We start from the raw sequence: 20,359 nt of genomic DNA, 5'->3' as shown, positions 1-20,359 counted from the left end.
AGCATGCAGGCTCGGCATGGGATGAACTAAAACATGTTCAACAGGCTGTAAGACTTTTGGTATGTAGTGTTCATGCTTCGAAAAGCATTCTAGTACCCTAGTAGTAACAATATGCAAGGGTTATATACGAGTACCCGCAATGTTGGATTTTTCTATTTAGTTTTAAGGTTTAGTATGGAAATGGTTGACAAGTCCACAAAAAAGTAAAAACAAATAAAAAGAACAGCTGCTATATTTAACCATTGAAATATTGGTATCTCAAGAATTGAAGTTAGTCAATCTATTATCCAAGCATTATGTTGAATGAGCCTTCTTATTATTTTTTTTTTTCTGACACAAATGATATTAATGTGCGGATTCTGATAATTAAATTATTTCTTGTGTGCAGGCGTTACAAGAAAAATCAGAACTGAACTTAGATGATCTTACAACTGAGCTGTGCCCTGTAAGTCCATTGTGTATTGCTATCTTTCTTATGAATCACTCATTTAAAACTTATTTCTAAAGATTTTTATTTATTATTTCATCTTTGTGTTTTTTTTTTTATTTCTGAAAATGGATAGTGGCAAAAGTTTATATTTATCATGATTATATCTTTTCATACGTTCACCCCGACAAAACATATACAAAGAATTGAAAACTCCCAGACCTACATACTTATAATGTTTATTCTCTCTTGTAAATACACTAGAATTTTAAATCTGAATCTAATGTTGGTAATTAACACTATAAATGTATCCTCCTTTACACTATATTATCGAAATATTTTTACACAATATTATTTGTTGGCAGTCATTGAGCCATCAACAGCTTCATAGGATCTGCACTCTCTATACAGACGAAAATTCAAGCACGGGAATTGTGCCTCAAGATGTAAGTCTACCATGCATTTTAGTTGCGCTACTACTATAATCTAATCCAGACTGCTTCAAATACTTATTTCAATTCATCAATCAATATTTGTAACAGGTCATTTCTAGCTTGAAGCCAGATTCAGATGACTCCAATGAAGCTGGCAAGGATTCATATCTGTTGGATGAAAATTCAGGGTATCGTAGCAACAGAACAGCCTTACTGAAAGATAAAAAAACGAATTACAATTACATAACCTCACCTCTTTTGTTTTTTCCTTTGGTTTTGCAGCACCCCGATGTCAATCCAAAATATTAGCAATTCTATCAATGATTTAGATTTCACCGGTGTAAAACCTCCAGCAGAGCTTCTTGAGAATCCAGGCTTTGAATTTTTGAAAGGATAAGGCTTTTTTGCACGTATATAGCATTACTCTTTGCCTGTCTATACCATTATATATGTATATGCATCTGCGCAGCTAGAGGCTTTTGTATAGTTGGTCTGTCTAGATCTTCATGGCCTTCCTCATGAACTTTTGCTAGGTTTTGTCAGATGGAAGCAGTGAAGCGTAGTATAATTCTGCCTCGCTGGTTCTCGAATGTCTTTATTTATATTGTTAGAGTCTGGCAGATAAGAGTGTTAGAAGAATAGCCTCTCCTGCTTCAGTTGTAAACAAAAGCATTTACTATATATAAATTCATTTTGTCTTCTTGATGAAGTTATTGTGCCGAATTAGAATTGCACAAAATTGAAAGTTCAGGATTTACCAATTATGGGGTAAAGAGATATTGTTATAAGCATGGTTGAATGAGCTATACTTTGTATAATTAACTATCTAAATGGATGCCCTATTTTATAAGTATCTACTTTGCTCCATAAATAATTTTATTAAGTGAATTTACTTTGTTCAATACCCTCCTTTGTTCAATAGTCTTTCTACTTTGTAAACAGAATTAGTAGTTTGTTTCTTTTACTTCAAAACTCCAAGTTTCTACTATTTGAACTATGTATTTTTTAAAAAAAATATATTTTTTTCTCTCACAAAACATCTCATCATACATTATTTTAATACCAAATCTAAACCAAAATTTTCTCAAACCCATCAAAAGAAACATACCAGCGTTTTTTACTTGTTCAACATTCTACTTTGTTTGGTGGACATTCTAACATATTTTTCTCTAAACATGTACAATATGATCAAGTTATAAATTTTAATATCAAATGTTTGATATTCTTTAGGAGTAGTTTAGGAATTTAATTTTATTTATTTATAGATATTTTAATTATAGAAGTTAATATCTTATATTGGGAAATGAACAATTTATCCATAGTATTTTATCCATAATATATAACTTTACTTATTATCTTCTCTCTGTAATAAAAATGATATTTGAAATATACCAAAAATGACATATATGCTATATGTTGCTTATAGAAATGGGTTAAGAATTTTTTGTTGAGTTTTTAATAACATGATTTTTTTATTTTTAATTAATAGTTTTTTTAAAAGAAAAAAAAATTGGATTGATAGAATCTATTTAAATCATACAAAATTTCTCATTTATATTTTCATCCACATATTTAATATAATATAGTAAGATATATATATTTTTTTAATAGTTTCGACAATAAAATAATTTTCACAATTAATTGAAATTCTTTCATCATTTTAATAATATGCCACAAAGTACACAAATCCAATAAACAAACTTTATTATATAATTTTTTTTTAATTTTTATTGATTTTTTTTATTGAGGTTGAATATTTCTTCCTTAATTTTACCGTTTAATTCAATTTTAGAATTTCTTCAATCACATCTTCAACCCCGTTCTTTCTCTCCCCACGTTGTGCCTCTGTCGCCGCCACCGAGTATTTATCACCACCACTGAGGTTAATGAAAATCAAAGGATCGTAGTACACCAAAATTCTGAAGATGAGATGTCACTTGGTGATTCTCAAGAAAAAAATTTAACCAACTTTGTCGAGTCCAATGTTGATGAGATAGATCCGTATGCCATATACGATCTAGCGTCAAAGTAGTATCCCACTTTTAGTCTTGGAATGATTTTTAGCTCGAAAAAAGAATTTAAAAATGTGGTTCAATTATCAAGCTATCAAAACAATGAGAAGTTTAAGATTTTTTAAAATTGATAGAAGAAGAGTTTATGTTCGATGTGCCGTTAAGAATTGCAATTAGAAAATGAATGCATTAAAGGTGAATGATCAAACATCTTTTCAACTCAGAACATATAATTGCAACCATGATTGTATGTGCGACTTGAATGTAAAGAATGTTAAGTCGACATGACTTGCAAAGAAATATGAGTCGTTGTTTTGATCCATATCCTAAACGACGTATAAAGGAATTTAGGACAGACGTCACATAAGACATTAGATGTAATATATCCCAACAACAAGCATGCATAGCGCATAAATGGGCACTAAAAGCAATTGAAGGTGATGCCGAAGAGCAATATAGAAAATTGTGGGACTATGCCGAAGCTTTACGACAGTCTAATCCTTGGTCAACTATTTTGATGCAATTTGAAGGCGAATTTTTTAATGAACGGCGCAGATTTAGTAAGTATTGCATATGTTTGAAATCGCTTGTGTGTGGGGTTTCAGTCTGGATGTCGACATATCATCAGGGTTGATGGTTGTCACCTAAAAGGTCCTTGTCAAGACATTCTATTAACGGCTATTGGAATTGATCCCAATAATGAATTGTATCCCTTGGCATATGCTATTGTTGGGAGTGAGACTCACGAAGCTTGGGAATGGTTTTTTACTCTGTTTAGAGAAGATTTGAACATAGAGCACGATTGTTATACTTTTATACCTGACAATAAAAAAGGTCTCATGCAAGCCACGGAAAAGTTTTTCCCTCAATGTGAAAAAAGATTTTGTGTTTGGCATTTGTATGAAAACATGAAAACAGCCGGATTTAAAGGTCATGCATATAAAAGATTGATTTGGATGGCTGCCAATGCAAGTACTATCCCCGAGTTTGAGGAGGTGATGAAAGAAATTTAAGAGTTGGATCTGAAATATATTGATTGTCTTGCCGACAAACCACCGTCTCAATGGTCAAGATCATATTTTGCTACATTTTGTAGATGTGATATGATCCTGAACAATTTATGTGAATCACAATAGTATAATATTAGATGCAAAAGGAATATCGATATTGCTGATGTTTGAATGAATTAGAAGATTCTTATTAACACGACTTCAGAAGCAAAGGGAGATGGCACATAGAAAATAGGGGATATGCACCTTTGCCCGAATATAGTAAAAATTATGGAGAAAGATATTCAGACGACTTCTTCTTGCACACCCATTAAATTTGATGATTGGCGTTACGAGATTTATTGTTCGGATGGGAATCGATTCGCTATTGACATTCTACAAAAATCCTGCAGTTGTAGAAAATGGGAGTTACGTGGGATCCCATGTCGCCATGCAATTAGTGCTATACATGGACAATAATTAAATTCGGAGGACTTTGTTGAAGAAATATACAGTGTTGAGACATTCAATAAAGTGTATTTGTATTCTATTGGCGCAATGGATAGTAAAAAAATATGGCCAAAAACTGAATTGCCTCCACCGCTTCCTCCCAGTGTTAGACGAGTTGTTGGAAGGCCTTAGAAGGCTAGGAGACGTGACCCCAATGAAGTAATGGAGAAAGGTCGATCACCAGGAAAGAAGGTCCATAATAGTACTTTGCCAAGACAAAAAGTAAAAAGAACTTGCAAATATTGTGGGCTTGTTGGACATACTTTCAAGGGTTGTCAAAAGAGAAAAGCATGTTGATCGAGTCAAATTTCATGGCGGACAGAATTCAACATGCTGAGGAGTTCTTGCAGAAATATGATATTTTGGCGCAAAGTCAAAGTATTTCCACTTCACAAACTCAACAAGCTGAGACTCCTATATCACAAGCTTCAATCGCAAAGTTAACGGTACGTAACTTATGTTGTTTATTGATATATTGGTATACAAATTAACTTTTCAGTTACAATATATTCTTACATTTTGTATGACATAGGTAAGAAAAAGAACTTTTGAAATGGGTGCAACAAATGAAGGTAGAACATCAAGTGGGACACATTAAGAGAAATTGTGATTTTTGGGCAAGCTTATGTGGATTTGATATATGCTATTGTAATTGGATTTGTCTTTTGTGATTGTGGGATGGATTTGCCTTACGTTATTGTGGAATGGGATTTGACTAATCTTATTGTAGATGGATTTGAATTACTTTGATGTTGATGAATTTGGATTCTCTTGTTGAAGTAATTAATATTGTTACTTTTGTAGGTGTTATTTTTAGATACCTTAATTTGAAAATTATTTATACAAAAAAAGTTAAGAACAAACATGGGCTTGTTTTACAAAACACGAGCGTGTACATCAAAATTTTGAATGAGTTATATAGGCGTACACGGGCGTATTTCATACCAACACGGCCCTGTTCAAGAAATATAATAGTGCAGGGAGGTTAGACACGGCCATATCGATGGACATGTACGCAAACACAGTCGTGTTGGAATCAAATACTACTGTCTTAATATTATATAATGAGAATGTCACGGTATAGAATACACGACTGTGTGGAGGTCCACACGGCCGTGTTTAACAAACATAATAGTGCGAGGGGTTAAACACGGCCATGTAGATGGCCGTGTTACTTTATAACACGGGCGTGTTAATATTATAGAATGGGAATGCACAATATAGAATACACGGCCGTGTTCTGGAAACAGAATAGTATTGGGGGGGTTAGACACGGCCATGTTCATTTCCGTGATGTTCAACACGGCCGTGTCTCTATTCCACACGGTTGTGTGTGAATTACAGAATGGGCAAGGACGTTATAGGTAACACGGCTGTGTTCGTCGCAGGTTAGGTTTTTTTAAAAATCTGAATAAGTCGAACACGGGAGACAAAACATCAAATCTCTCGTGTTTGAAACTTTTAAGCGACTCTTTGGACGATGACAACGATGTAGGCGGCGTCGGATGACGACGGACAACGGCGGTGGATGATGGTGGCAACGGTAGGGTTTTTTGTTGCGATTTGGGAGATTTGGGGAAAAAAAAGGTTTTTATAGTTGGTTTTTAAGGTTTTGTTGAATTTTTTTGAACAATATGGTATAATATTTTGTTCTTGAGGTTGTATTGTAATTTTTTATAACATTCAACTATATTTGTTGGATTTTTTGAACAATGTGGTGTAATACTTTGTTCTTGAGATTGTATTGTAATTTTTTACAACATTCAACTAGATTTGTTGGCTTTTTTGAACAATATGGTATAATACTTTGTGTTTGAGGTTGTATTGTAATTTTTTACAACATTCAACTAGATTTTGTTGAATTTTTTGAACAATATGGTATAATATTTTGTTCTTGAGGTTGTATTGTAATTTTTTTAAACATTCAACTAGATTTTGTTGGATCTTTTGAATAACGTGGTATAATACTTTGTTCTTGAGGTTGTATTGAATTTTTTTACAATATTCAACTAGATTATTTTGGATTTTGAAAATTTTTTATATTATAATTTGTCTTGTATTTAGTTTTTGTGAACTCTTATTTGTTAATTTTAAGGGAGGACACCTGAGGGAAAGAAACAACAGGGTGGCAAGAGCGTTGCAGGTTTATCGAGGGGCAATACAAATTTGGATGTAAATGCTCAATATTTGATTTTTCAAGAACAAGAGTATGTTGAACGGCATGAGCGTTTGCAGAATAAAACTTTTTTGACGAGTAAGTATATCGATAGCAAAGTATTGGAGACTCTTGGCATAGAAGGGGTGTAGAGGAGCTTATTTCTGTGGGGGCATGGCGTCGGTTTTTTCAAATTATAGAGCCGATTTACAAGAGCTTGACTTTGAAATTCATGATTATTTTGACGCATGACTCGATTAACTATCACTATGAAAATCCAAAGGAGCTGACTTTTCGACTCAGAGGCAAGATATTTTCGATTTCACTATTTGATTTTGCTGGAATCATGGGTTTGTAGGATATAGAGTTTGTGGATACACCAAAGTTTAAGGACTTTTCCATTTTGATACCGGAAAATGCTCATCGATTATGGTCGCGGATTAGCACGGAGCAATTTCACAATCTTACCCGGTCGAAGGCATCGAGGCTCCGGTATGCACCTTTGTGATATATTCATTATATTTTGGCCCATACATTATATGGTCGTAGAGAGAGTACGGGGAGTAGTATCATCTCATGATTTATGTTATCTTTGGAGTATGTATGCACGTATACTTGTAAATTTAGGATATATGCTTGCGCGGTTCCTTATACATCAAGTTGAGGATAAACGTCTTGGAGGCATTGCTATTAGGCCTTATGTCACTCGATTGGAAAAAAGTCTTGGACTATTTGATGAAGTGACGGAGGAGCCTTATTTATTTATTTATTTTTTATGACGTGGGAACCTGCAACTGCTACCCGAAAGTGCGCACTTGGTAAACTCCTGGCCGAATCTAATACCCTGCAAAATAGGCCCGACAAGCAAGACACACTAGGCGAACCATGTGTGGCAGGTGACCTGAGGCGTCGAGGGTTTGAACCTATGACCTTACGGGTTGACTGTTGAGAAGATGGTGTTGACTGTTGAGAAGACAAATGCAAAGCAGTTTAGGAGTTTGATTGGAGGTTTAATTACCTCACAAATTATAGGCCTAACATTTCTTATTTAATGGGATTGTATCTAGATTTATGCATGAGCCAACAAAGTAGCACTTTGGCGCAACCAAACGTATCTTTTGTTATAATTTCGGGACACAAGATTATAGGATTTGGTATTATTTTGGATCAAATCTTCAATTAGTAGGGTTCACTGGCAGTGATTGGGCAACATCTTTGGATGATAAAAAGAAGTGTTTTTAGTCATTTTTTTTTTAGCTTTGATTCAACACTTGTTACTTGGAATTCAAAGAAACAGTTGATAGAGGCTTTATCATCGTTGGAAACAGAGTCTTGTGGCTGCAAGTTTATCATCATGCCAAGCTATCAAATACAAGAAAAAGAAACTATCATTCGCTATAATTATAAATGGGTAAATAAGATGACAAAAAATCAAATATTCTACCGAAAAACAAAACACATTGACAACTGAGTTTATTTTATAACTAGGTGTGTTGAGGAAGAAATAATTAGATTTGTGTATTGCAACACAAACTTTTATGGGGCAAATACACTAACGAAATCACTCTCTAGAGTAAAACATGATTATCCTAAATTCGCTTTAGAGTATGCCGCTTTGAATCAAGAGAGAATATTAAGTGTTATTAAAAAGTCATGTTTTATATGACAATATTTACATTTAAGTTTAATATTATCTATTGACTGAATCAATAATTTTATAAATTAAATCCTTATTTTTAGGAGTTTAGTTGAATTATAGTAAAGTATCTCGGTAGTTGATATTTTTTTTTATTTTTAATTGCTTCATTAAATAATGTTGAATAATACTCCCCCGTCCTACTTACTATGTCAATTTTTCTATTTTCTTCTATTTCACTTATTCGGCCACTGTCCGTTTTTAAAAAGAATTATATACATTAAATCTCATTTTATTTTTTTTAAATTTTAATTAGACTAATAAGCTACCTTATTCTTAATTTAAAATTATTTTTATTATACGTATATTATTTTTACTGATATAGTTTTAATTATTTAATAATTATACTCCTTCTAAAAGGGTGTTTGAGAAAAAACTTTTTGAAGAGCTTTTTTTTAGTTGTTTGACTAGTCAAAAAACTAATTTAGGTGTTTTGTAAATTAAGTTTTTGAAAGAGCTTTTTGAACCCAAAAAGTTAATTTCTGAAAAGTTCATCTACCCAGCGGTTTCGAAAGAACTTTTTCATTTTAATTTTGATTATTCCTTATTTACCTTAAAATTTAATTATTTATTTTATACATATAAATATATTTTTATAGCAGTATTTATTAATTATTTTTAATATATTTAATTTATTAAATTATATTTTTATTTTTTTAAATTTAAAATAATTAGTATTATTAATTATTACATATAAATTTATTTTATTTATAAAATATATAAAATTTGAAAACCAAATCAAATAGAAAAAACAAAGGTTATTAATTTATTTATATATATTAAAACAATAATTAACATAAAAAAAAATATATACGAAAGATTTATTATTTTATATTTTACATAATTTTAATAAATTTATTTTTTATTTTTTAGTAAAAATAATTTTCTCAAACCTAAATAATAAAAATAAAAATAAATATTTTATAACATTTTATAATTTTTAATAATTAATAACAAAATTTCTCATAAATTTCAAACTAAAATAAATAAAATTAAATATTTAAAAAAAATAACATATCAAATGTCTTTAATAGTCATATTTTATGTATAAACAACTAATGTCAAATAATTATTTGATCAAACACTTAGAAATCGTTAATTGAATGGGCAGCCAAACACACCCTAAATTATCATGTCTTGTGTAAATAGGATATCGTGCTGAAACTACTAAAAGAGTAAAAGTTTTCAAAATTAAAGTACATTTTTAGCTATTTCTTAGTAAAATCTTTTGAATAGTCAGCAATAATTTAAGGCAAAAAAATATAACAGATTTTTGAAGATAAAACAAAGAGAAAAAAAAAAAAAAAAAAGAAGGAACGGATTTCTAATAGCAATAATGGAATGGAAAGTTTTACGTTCACGAAAAAATTTAAGCTAATAATAATAATAATAATAATAATAATAATACTAGTACTACTATTAATAATTTTGACATTCACACGTCAAAAACCCTTCTCAAGCTTTAGAAACCCATTCAAAACGCCGCCGTATCGTAAAACCCTAAACCCTAGACGACGACGACCTAGAACCATCTTTACAACCATCTTCTAGACACTTCCTTTCCTTCTATATCTTCCCATTTTAACGGACGCAGCAGTCCGATCGTCCTGCAATACCCAGTGCCGTATCTACTGCTGCTGCTTCTTCATTTTCCAGTTCAGAGTGCTTTGCTCCAATTCCTCTTCATTCTCAATTCATTATGTATCGATTCGCAGCTAATCTTGCTTCCAAGGCCAGGTAATCCAATACTCTTGGCAAGTCGAATGCATTTCTGCTTTCCTGTTGTCAAATTTTAATTGTTTATGCTGATGTAAACCTCAAATTTTCTTGGTTGTGCAGGGTCGCGAGAAACAGCAGCCAACAGGTGTTTATTTTATTAGAAGATATGTGTTCGCGCGCGTGTGTGAATCTTTCATTTGATTTCGTTTTTACTTGATGGTTGATGGTTTATTGGTGCGTGTATATCAGGTCGTTAGTAGATTGGGTGGGAGCAGAAACTATGCGGCAAAAGACATTAGATTTGGTGTCGAGGCAAGGGCTGCAATGCTAAAGGGTGTTGAGGAGCTTGCTGAAGCTGTTAAAGTAACTATGGGTCCCAAGGTACGGTGATCTTGTTGCGATTACTATAATATTTAGGAATTTTCTGAAGTGATGTTTTCTGAATCTTTACAGTGTGCCTATCTTATCTGAATGTTCTTTTCATTGAAAGACTGATAAATTATCAGTATTTGTAGAATTTTTCGTTTGGTTGCCAATGATTTTCCGTGATAATTGATTTGGTTCTGTGAATCTCTCTCTTCTTTTATTTGGTAAAGGGACGAAATGTAGTGATTGAACAAAGCTGGGGTGCTCCAAAAGTGACCAAAGATGGAGTGACTGTTGCTAAGAGCATTGAATTTAAGGACAAAGTGAAGAACATTGGTGCTAGCCTTGTGAAGCAGGTTGCAAATGCTACAAATGATGTTGCTGGTGATGGTAAGTGTTTTTGGTTATGTGATATAATATTCCTGATATATTTGGTGGACGAGTGTCCTTTCCATTCTTGTCATTATAGAGTCTGCCTATTGAATTTGTTCGCCATGTGCTGCAGGTACTACCTGTGCTACTGTTCTCACTCGTGCCATATTTATGGAAGGCTGCAAATCAGTAGCAGCTGGAATGAATGCCATGGACCTCAGACGAGGAATTTCCATGGCTGTTGACTGTGTGCTTACAAACTTGAAAAGCAGAGCTAGAATGATTAGCACTTCTGAGGAGATTGCTCAGGTTGGTTCACCACTTACAAATTTATGATTTATTGGATACCTGAATCAATATACAATTGGAGTTATCTATGCCACTAGTTTCCAAGAAGCTGTTATTTTTGTGAAAGCCCTGGAGAACTTTTGATATGCTCAAAGTAATCTTACGTTGCAGGTTGGTACCATTTCTGCAAATGGAGAAAGGGAAATTGGTGAACTAATTGCAAAGGCAATGGAGAAAGTTGGAAAAGAGGGTGTTATCACAATTCAAGTATGTGCATTGTTGCCTTTCATGTTACCCTACTTTTCATTGTTATTGTACCTTTTACTGCTGAATGTTAATAACTCAATGGGTGCAATGATGTGGATTGTTCAGGAACTGCAGAAAATTTTTATTCCATTTTTTAAATGAGCAATGACCTTCTTGTCATTGCACTCAAAAAGCAGTTTTGAAAGTTTACCGTTTTGTAATCAGTGCCAACATGAAATAGTGTTGCTGCACATTTTTCTGATCTCTTGAATTTCCAATAATTAAATAGTATTACCATTTCGTGCTTTACAAGTATATTTCCATGCTATTCCTGCCTTCTTGCGTATCTGCATGTCTGGTCTGTCCCTGATCTATCCCCATGGCGTGAATAAGATTTGTGATGGATTTCATGTGATTTGTAGGATGGGAAGACCTTGTTCAATGAACTGGAAGTTGTTGAGGGGATGAAGCTGGACAGGGGCTATATATCTCCATACTTCATTACAAACCAAAAGAACCAGAAATGCGTAAAAATCCGTTGTTGTTGCTAAACATTAAATGGTGCTTCTAATTAGAAAATTGACTTACTTTTTGTGACTGTCAATAGGAATTGGATGATCCTCTTGTTTTAATTCATGAGAAGAAAATTTCAAGCATAAATGCTATTGTGAAAGTTTTGGAATTGGCTTTGAAGGTAAGTGTCGGTTGCCTAAAATTCACTGTGGTATGTGATAGCAGCATACTGATCCTACATTTCTGAACCTTTGTAGCGGCAAAGGCCTCTTCTGATAGTTGCTGAAGATGTTGAAAGTGATGCACTTGCAACTCTCATCCTTAACAAGCTTCGAGCTGGAATTAAGGTATTCAAATACTCTTTCTTATGCAGGGTCCCATGCCTCTATGTTGATTTTTACTAACTTATTATGTTGCAGGTTTGTGCTGTGAAAGCTCCTGGATTTGGTGAAAACAGGAAAGCTGGTTTGCATGACCTTGCAGTTTTAACTGGTGGACAGGTAAGTGCATTTTCACAACTTCATGTCCCGACAAATTTAAACATCAGTGTCACATTGTAAATGTTATCTCTTTCACAGGTCATAACTGAGGAACTTGGAATGAACCTTGATGATGTTGAGTTGGATATGCTGGGTTCATGCAAGAAGGTTAGAGCTTCAGATTTTGCAAATTTATGCTACACAAATGATTTTTGTATCACTTGCATTGCCCTTGAGAGGGGAATCTTCCCAATAGCTTATTGAGAACATCTTTCTTGTTCTAGGTTACCATATCTAAGGACGATACTGTTATACTAGATGGAGCTGGTGCAAAGAAATCCATAGAAGAACGATGTGAGCAGGTCTGTGCGTTTGGCAATTTGTTTGATAACATTTTAGTACATCAATAATGTGAGATCTTCAGAATTATCTACTTTGCAATTTATATGAACTTCTGTTTCAATATTGCAGATTAGATCATCAATTGAATTGAGCACTTCTGATTATGATAAGGAGAAATTGCAAGAAAGGCTTGCTAAGCTTTCTGGTGGTGTAGCTGTGCTTAAGGTTTGTATTTTTTTGCTTATATGGTTATATTTAAACCGTGATAAATTGCAAGTTATTCCATGTGAACAGTCACCAAAATAACCCTTTTCGTGTTAGCCTTCAGAATAACAAAACAATTGTAATAAGAGAAATTTCGCTACTTTAAATATTATTAGTAGGTTTCCAGTGTTGTTCAAAAGTCTAATTTATAGTTTGCATTTAAAACATATGTATTATTTGCATTGCGTCTAATTGTACTAATTCATTTTTATTGCAGATTGGCGGAGCTAGTGAAGCGGAAGTGGGAGAGAAAAAAGATCGGGTGACAGATGCTTTGAATGCTACTAAAGCAGCTGTAGAGGAGGGAATCGTGCCCGGTACATTTCTACACATTACCGTAGTAGTCTTGCCTGTCCGAAAACAATAAACAAAAGAATATGGAAATATAATCTCACTATGCAGGTGGAGGAGTTGCTTTGCTCTATGCATCTAAAGAATTGGATAAGCTGCCAACAGCAAACTTCGATCAGAAGATTGGTGTTCAGATTATCCAAAATGCATTGAAGGTCTGATTCCTTCGTTATCACACAACAGGGCCAAATCAATATTACCGTTTGTTAGTTAATTTTTCCAATCTAATTGCAGACTCCGGTTCACACAATTGCTTCCAATGCTGGCGTTGAAGGGGCTGTCATTGTGGGCAAGTTGTTGGAATCAGACGATCCAGATCTCGGATATGATGCAGCCAAAGGTTTGCCACAGATCTTTCTCTTAATGCAGTTGTAATTGAATTTCGACTAAAATCATCTACATGGGCTGTGTTGTGAGAACAGGTGAATATGTAGATATGGTAAAGGCTGGAATTATAGACCCTCTAAAGGTTATTAGAACAGCACTTGTAGATGCTGCCAGGTGAGTAAATGACAATATATATATATATATCTATATCTATATGTAAGCTCCTCGGTGTGGACAACTCCAATTCCATTCTGTTATCTTAAGTCTGGTTTACTTTCCCTCCTGCAGTGTCTCGTCTTTGATGACGACTACGGAAGCGATTGTGGTGGAATTGCCTAAAGATGATAAGGGCGGCCCAGACATGGGCATGGGTGGTGCCCCCGGGGGCATGGGGGGCATGGATTACTAAGCTTACTGCACATTATTTTGAGGACAAATGTCAAAAAAAAAGAGCACATTAATTTAATCGACTATTCTTATTTATTCCCAAGTTTTGACAATATTTTGGGTAGGGCCCTTGGCTCTTGTTGTAATTGTTCAGACATTGTTTTTAACCTTGGATGAGAAAAAACATCTCATTCTTCATAACGGGAGTTTACTCGCACGATATAAGATCAGTTGGTATCGACGTGTTTAGTTTGCCTTTTGGGAATATTTTTGTGATTTTGGTATTGTATTTATAATGCTTTCTTTGGGCAAAATCGATTATATTTTAGAAAATGTTGTCCTTGTTTCAGGTCTAGAAACTACTGAAATTGCCTTGAGTGTTTTCACGAAATAGTTTGTTCTCTTAAAGTCCTCCAAAGAAGTGTCTGAATTGTTGCACTCATCAGCGCTGCCTATTAGTCTGTGGCTTAAAAGAAAGTTGGTCGTCTTTGTTCAGAATCATTTCTTATTTAAAATCGTTAAATTTATTTATGTGATGAATTCCGCATCCGCTTCTATTTTCTACTGCATTGTTGGTTTAGAAAGAAGCTCGAGAGTTTCCACTTATATAGGTCCAACATTTGGTGCAAACAACACTATTGTTGTCATGCGCAGTTCCTTTTAACGTATGTATAATAAAGTAATAAGATGGACATCTGTCTCATATTGTTAGTTTACAACCTAAAAAGATACTCCCTCGGTCCAAACAAAGTGCAATATTTGATTTTGGCACATGTTTTTAAGTGGATAGTATTAAGTAGAATAATTTAGAAATTGGGTGATGAGATAGAGAAATAAATATATATTTTATTTTTTTATTTGGATGATGTGAGGGGATAAAATATGGGGTAGGGATTAATTATAATTAATCATTTCCTATTTTGGAAATATTGGAAGGTGTTTGAGACATACAGAAAAAAGAAATGTTGCAGGGTGTTTGGGATGGAGGGAGTATCATTTTGTTAGTTTACGGATGAAAAGAAAGGCGGCAGGTAAATAAGACATTTCAGTTTATTTTTTTCTTTTTCCTTTTTCTTACTAATCGTTTAGGATATTTTTTCTTTTTTGCAATATTGTTTCTCAAACTTCTTTTCTGTTGAATATAATTGATTTATTGTATATTTTTTATTTTTTCTTCGCAGAAAGACAAAAATATATATATACATAAGAAATTAAAAGATCTAAATGAAATGAGTGATGAATTAAAACTAATTAAATTGAAAGTTTAATCAATTAATCAATTAAATAATTATATACGTAAACCATATAAATAAAAAATAAAAATAATAAAAAGCTGTAAATTAGAACTAGTGTTGTTAATAGAAACAGAGCAAAAGCACGGCTTCTATTAGGAGCCAGTGTTTTCTATTAATTGAAGTAGTGCTCTCTGCTAATAGAAGTAAGTGCTTTCTATTAATAGAATCGGTGCTTTCTGTATGCTCTATATTTGTAACGTGTACGGAAGCTGATATGCTTGGCGCTTAGGTCACACCCGCGTTGAGGCTAAGATCAGTCTGTGCGCAACACGTCCGGGATATACCATACAGTATGGGAGAATCATGCGGAACACGTACCTGCACCAAGATATATGCCATCAATAAGCCGTACAGGACAGGGACTCGCACACATGGGACGAACTATGGCATGAGACGAACTTTGGCTGAGAACCTGGGGCAGGAATGTCAACCGGTGACAATACTCCACTATTTCAAGTTGCAAATGCCCTCGTACGACGCTACTTAAGTGCACTGGCATTGTTTCTTGCAACCTCGGTATGCCTCCGGCGTCAGTTCCTCGACCCATTTTTGCATACCCATCTCTTTGTGCTCACCAACAGCTAGCGAGGTATTTTGCTATAGACAACCCACATGCGACCCACATTTCGCTGCGCATCTCCACACACCATTCGGGACATCCATTGTTGCGGCTTGTGCATTCTTCGCCCGAAGATTGTCCTTAACGTGATTTTGCTCTCACGAACAAAGCTCGGCCCTCTTGGCCCGGCAACGTCGAGCATACATCCTGTCCTTGGGATGTCCAGTTACCTTAAGACATGCTCATCCTTGATGTGCCCATCGACATGCTCTCGGAGCAATGTCCTACTCTGTCGCTTCGTTCGCCATTAGCGTCAAGGTCCGTTCTAATACCATATGTAACGTGTCTGGAAGCTGACACGCCCAGCGCCTAGGCCATGCCCGCGCTGAGGCCCAGACCAACCGTCCTCTGTGCGCAACACGTCCGAGATATACCATACAATATGAGAGAATCATGCGGAACACATACCTGCACCAAAATATATGCCATCAATAAGCCATACAGGACATGAGGTTGCACACATGGGACGGACTAGGACCGAGAACTTGGGGCAGGAATGTCAACTCGTGACACATTGCTCTCTAAATTTTTTAACTTAGCAGTGTTCTATTTGAAAGAGTCAGTGTTTTTGACAAGCTTTTTGTTGAGTGCGAGTGCTTTCTGTCCACAAAAGCGGTGCTTTACATGAATAGAGATAGTGCTCTTTAATTTTTTTTAACCAACGTTTTATTTTTGTGCTTTTAAAATATAATAGTTGTGCTATTTTATAATTATTATCATGCTTTTAAAAAATTTATCCTTCAAATAATACTCATTATTTTATTTATTTTTACTGTTTTTATAATAGTAATGTAAGTATATATTCATTTGTATAGGTATAATCATTTTCTAGTTCTGTTTCACATACCTCTGAGTTACAGAGAATTTTATTTTAATATTTTTATTATTGTGTTCTTTTTTGAAATTATGATTGTGCTTTTTTGAAGTAATTTTTATTCTATTTAAATATGATAGTTATGCATGTTTAAATAGTATTATTGTGTTATTGTATAATGAATATGATGCTTATAATTATTATGTTTTTCATATCATTTTATTAAATTTCTCTCTTTCACTGCAATAGCTTTCTGATGGCGGTCTGTACACTCTACATATTTTTCTCACTTCAGTCAAATTATCTATGTATATATATACACGTATATTTATGTCACTATGTTAACTCAACTTAAACACAAATACAAATATAAACACAAGAATATTTTAGTTAAAAGCACACCTATTGAATAATAAAAACATCAAACACAATATTTTGTTAATAAACTTATATGTGCTCTTTTGTAAAAGCGTCTGTGTGATGCGATACAATTCAAATATAGAATTAATTTAAAGAATATAGTAAAATACAAGATTAATTTTATTTACTATTAACTACTAAGAAGATCAAATAGTAATGATTTAATCAATACCATATTGATTCTTAAAACAATAACTGAGCCCGAAAAAGACAACTTACTACTCAAATTAATATTATATTTAGAGAGTATACTTAATTTGAATTTTTTTTATTTTATTTTTATATTTTGAATGTATTTAATCTATATTTTAAAAAGTCATCTAAAATATCTGTATTCAATTAAATTTTAAAAGTTTATAAATTTTGAAGTATTCAATATAAATTTAAAAAAGTTTCAATAAATCTTTATGCATTCAACTATACAAAAACCCGAACCATAGCGTAGTACCAAATTATCTTATGTAGTTTTATATTATAAATATAATACTTTAAAAACATATTTATCCTAATAAATCTACCCTAATGCCGCCTTCCTTCTTCCAATTAATAAATACACATCATCGTTCTGATAAACATAAATTTGATATTTGTATTTTTCTATCATTAAAAATAACATTAAACCTTCGATTCGGATCCAAAAGTGGCTATGTACGGCTATACTTATCGAAATTATTTGAACCGCCAGTTTCGATATCTCAAAAAGATAATTCAAAACCAAACTTAGATTCTAATCCATATTACTTACATGTCTACTGTTTTGTGCAAAAATATATATATATATATGTTGGTGTGCAAACCCAAGTCCCACGTCGGAAAGTTGTAAAGAAAATTTCACATCTTATAAGTCCTAAGTAGTATGAAACTTTTTAAAGAATATCCAAAAACAAATCCGTGCGGGCTCGACCCAGTCCCAACAGTAGTATTAGAGCCCGGTTAGATGATGGCAGTGGCCATCGGTTGTGGTGGTGGGCTCAAGGTGGCAGGGAATATCATACTAGTTGAGTTGCCATCGGTTGTGGTGGTGAGCTCAAGGTGGCAGGGAATATCATACTAGTTGAGTTGACAAGTCCCAACAATATAAATAATAATTAATAAAAACATAATTTTAAAAAGTAATGATACAGTAGTTGTTATTCCAACATTACTTTTTTTTTTTTTTTTTTTAATATAGTTAATTGTCTAATTGATAACCAAATAGGTTGAGAAAAAATATGGATCGGGTCAAAATTGGGATCAAGATTATCCGAAAAATAAAGAAATTGATGTCAGTAATATAGGACTGTTAGTCCACATTTTTGCCAAAATAACAGAGAAGCAATGGCAGAACTAGAAACAGAGCCTATTACTTCCAGAAAATTGATCCCTTTTGCTTTCTCGAGATTTTACTACTTTCTTTCTTTTTTTATTTTTATTTTTTATTTTTTAAATTTTGAAATCTTTATTTATTGTTTCCAACATCTTTAATTTAATTCTAGTTTATTATTTTTTCGTTCAATTCATTCCTTATTCCAGAAATTCGACTATCTCACTCGTTCTCGTGTTATTTTGCTTCGATTTAACACCACGGCTTTGGATTAAATTGGACACGGTCCGAATACTGTTTTGAGGGAGTCCGGAAAACCCTAAACACCTATTTTTTATTGGCTCCATTCGATGAGCCACTGAAAAATAATTCAAGTAAGATCAATAGATTGGACACATCGTGTCTCAATCCATTGATTCATCGATGTAAAAAATTGGTTTTGGTTTCAGTTTATTGGTCGATTGTACAGATTTGTATGTCCTGATATTTTGCAATTGCATGACTATTTTTTTTTTTTTTTTAATGTTTGTAAAAGATCCTATCACTGTTTGATTTAATATTTTTATGTTGTAAAATATCGTATGTATTATGTTTTCTAGTTACCTATTTAACAATTTATGCGAATAATTGTGAGTTTATTCATACAATTTTTATTGCTAAAAATGATATGCAATATATATATTTCTAAGGGTAATCACATTTTTTATACTTATATTAAAACATCGTTGATTGGTCGTTGTCTTTGTCTTTTTCTTCAAATTTTATGCTAGATTCCATCTCGTTAATTCTTGCGACAACGGCGATGGCAATGGCTCGGCTCAAGAATGCAAGGATGCCAATCTCAAACACCCTCTATCGTGTGCAAAATCCTTCTGTCTGCAAAATTATTTCTCATCATTTTCATTGCACAGGCCATACATGAATACGAGACTGACCGCCAGAAGCGACCATGGCCAAAAGATACTCCAAGCTTATTTAATCATTTTTATTGTACTTTCCGTTGGCGCGTGTATAGATTTATCTATATCTATATATATATATAATATTCTTGTACGGACATAAAATTACCTAATTTGCTGAAGCAGTGGCTGGTATTCATAGACGATCCCATGCCCAAAAAGATGCAACCTCTGCCCCTACAACTATGGCTAATGGTAAGATTCATATGCAGATTAAATCAAAGCCCTACTTTGATAATCCTTTAATTTTATTTCACTAAATAATTAATATTCTTCTATTCTAATTTTCAAATTGGCATGCAAGACAACCGTGGAGGACAACATCGATGACACCGGCCGGCGATGGTGAGGGAGATGACAACAACGATGGATTTGCAAACAAGATTGGGGAGGGCAACCCAATGTGTTCTCCAGAAGACATCATGGTATAACAAAACACATCGATCCCACTCCCCAACATAATTCCAACCTACACCAACTAATTCTCCAACCCCCCATCGGCGACAATATCCACATTAGTTGCGGCTGGTTCAGCACTACCAAGCTCATTAATCCGCAGTGTGTATAATGTATTGAATAATGTAAAATATAAAGGGAGATAAGAGATATTGAGACTTTTGTTTGTTTATAAGGAAAGAGAGTGAGTATATTGTCATAGAGTAAATCAAACAAACAATTCCTTAATATAGTATATGAAAAGGACAAAGAGAATTAAAATTGGTTGGAGATGTGTAGTAGGAAGAAGAAAATGAGGAAAAAAGTTAGTGTTGTATTACTCAACACTACCATAAAATTTATTTAAAAAAAAAACTATACAATTGCAATATTTTTAGACTCGAGGCTTAGGAAAGAAGATTTGCAAGGCTTATCGAAGGAGAATCTAAGTGAGAGAAATGAAAGTAATCAAAATTCATTTTGCAGTGATATTGATAAAGAAATAGGTGGTTTGATGGAAGATCATAATGATCTTCGTTTGGTCATTCAGTCAAGCGAGATCATCATGACTTTCGGTATGCGTCGATATGATTTTGCACACGACGGAGGGTTTTGAGATCGGTGTGTAACGTGCCTG

At 33.5% G+C, this 20,359-nt stretch overlaps 2 protein-coding genes and 1 long non-coding RNA gene across 3 annotated transcripts in view; all 3 read left to right on the top strand.

The window, feature by feature from the left end:
* LOC127252917 (myosin-8-like) overlaps window positions 1–1,394 on the top strand; it is a 49,824-nt gene extending 48,430 nt beyond the window's left edge. Inside the window, exons 38-42 of the mRNA XM_051277307.1 lie at window positions 3–59; window positions 389–445; window positions 793–873; window positions 970–1,049; window positions 1,144–1,394. Of these exons, the coding sequence (XP_051133264.1) occupies window positions 3–59; window positions 389–445; window positions 793–873; window positions 970–1,049; window positions 1,144–1,258 (390 nt within the window). The 3' untranslated portion in view covers window positions 1,259–1,394. The remainder of the gene's footprint in view (window positions 1–2; window positions 60–388; window positions 446–792; window positions 874–969; window positions 1,050–1,143) is intronic.
* Window positions 1,395–9,689: 8,295 nt separating this feature from the next.
* Window positions 9,690–14,120, top strand: LOC127252807 (chaperonin CPN60-2, mitochondrial). The gene is made up of 18 exons (XM_051277132.1): window positions 9,690–9,960; window positions 10,063–10,087; window positions 10,192–10,323; window positions 10,539–10,698; window positions 10,814–10,989; window positions 11,140–11,235; window positions 11,637–11,741; window positions 11,822–11,908; window positions 11,985–12,074; window positions 12,147–12,227; window positions 12,306–12,374; window positions 12,491–12,568; window positions 12,678–12,773; window positions 13,030–13,129; window positions 13,215–13,318; window positions 13,398–13,503; window positions 13,586–13,664; window positions 13,779–14,120. Exons 1-18 carry the CDS (start codon window positions 9,923–9,925, stop codon window positions 13,897–13,899), a joined length of 1,743 nt encoding a protein of 580 aa, XP_051133089.1. The 5' UTR covers window positions 9,690–9,922; the 3' UTR covers window positions 13,900–14,120.
* A 4,223-nt stretch (window positions 14,121–18,343) lies between these two features.
* On the top strand, window positions 18,344–20,109 carry LOC127252809 (uncharacterized). Its single transcript, XR_007839149.1, has 3 exons — window positions 18,344–18,702; window positions 19,099–19,482; window positions 19,592–20,109. It is a non-coding gene; the product is annotated as an uncharacterized LOC127252809 (long non-coding RNA).
* Window positions 20,110–20,359: the final 250 nt, after the last annotated feature.

The sequence above is a fragment of the Andrographis paniculata genome, unplaced genomic scaffold (genome assembly GCF_009805555.1).
Source record: "Andrographis paniculata isolate CXL003 unplaced genomic scaffold, ASM980555v1 Contig49END, whole genome shotgun sequence".
Lineage (NCBI taxonomy): Eukaryota > Viridiplantae > Streptophyta > Magnoliopsida > Lamiales > Acanthaceae > Andrographis > Andrographis paniculata.
Note: the sequence above shows the minus strand (reverse complement) of the source record. Positions and strands in the feature narration are given on the sequence as shown.

Excerpts from the sequence above, each read along its gene's own strand:
- LOC127252807 (XM_051277132.1), top strand. The coding sequence starts at position 9,923 with ATGTATCGATTCGCAGCTAATCTTGCTTCCAAGGCCAG. Across the intron at positions 11,236-11,636 it reads AGGGTGTTATCACAATTCAA|GATGGGAAGACCTTGTTCAA; the intron begins GTATGTGCATTG and ends TGTGATTTGTAG. Across the intron at positions 11,909-11,984 it reads TTTTGGAATTGGCTTTGAAG|CGGCAAAGGCCTCTTCTGAT; the intron begins GTAAGTGTCGGT and ends GAACCTTTGTAG.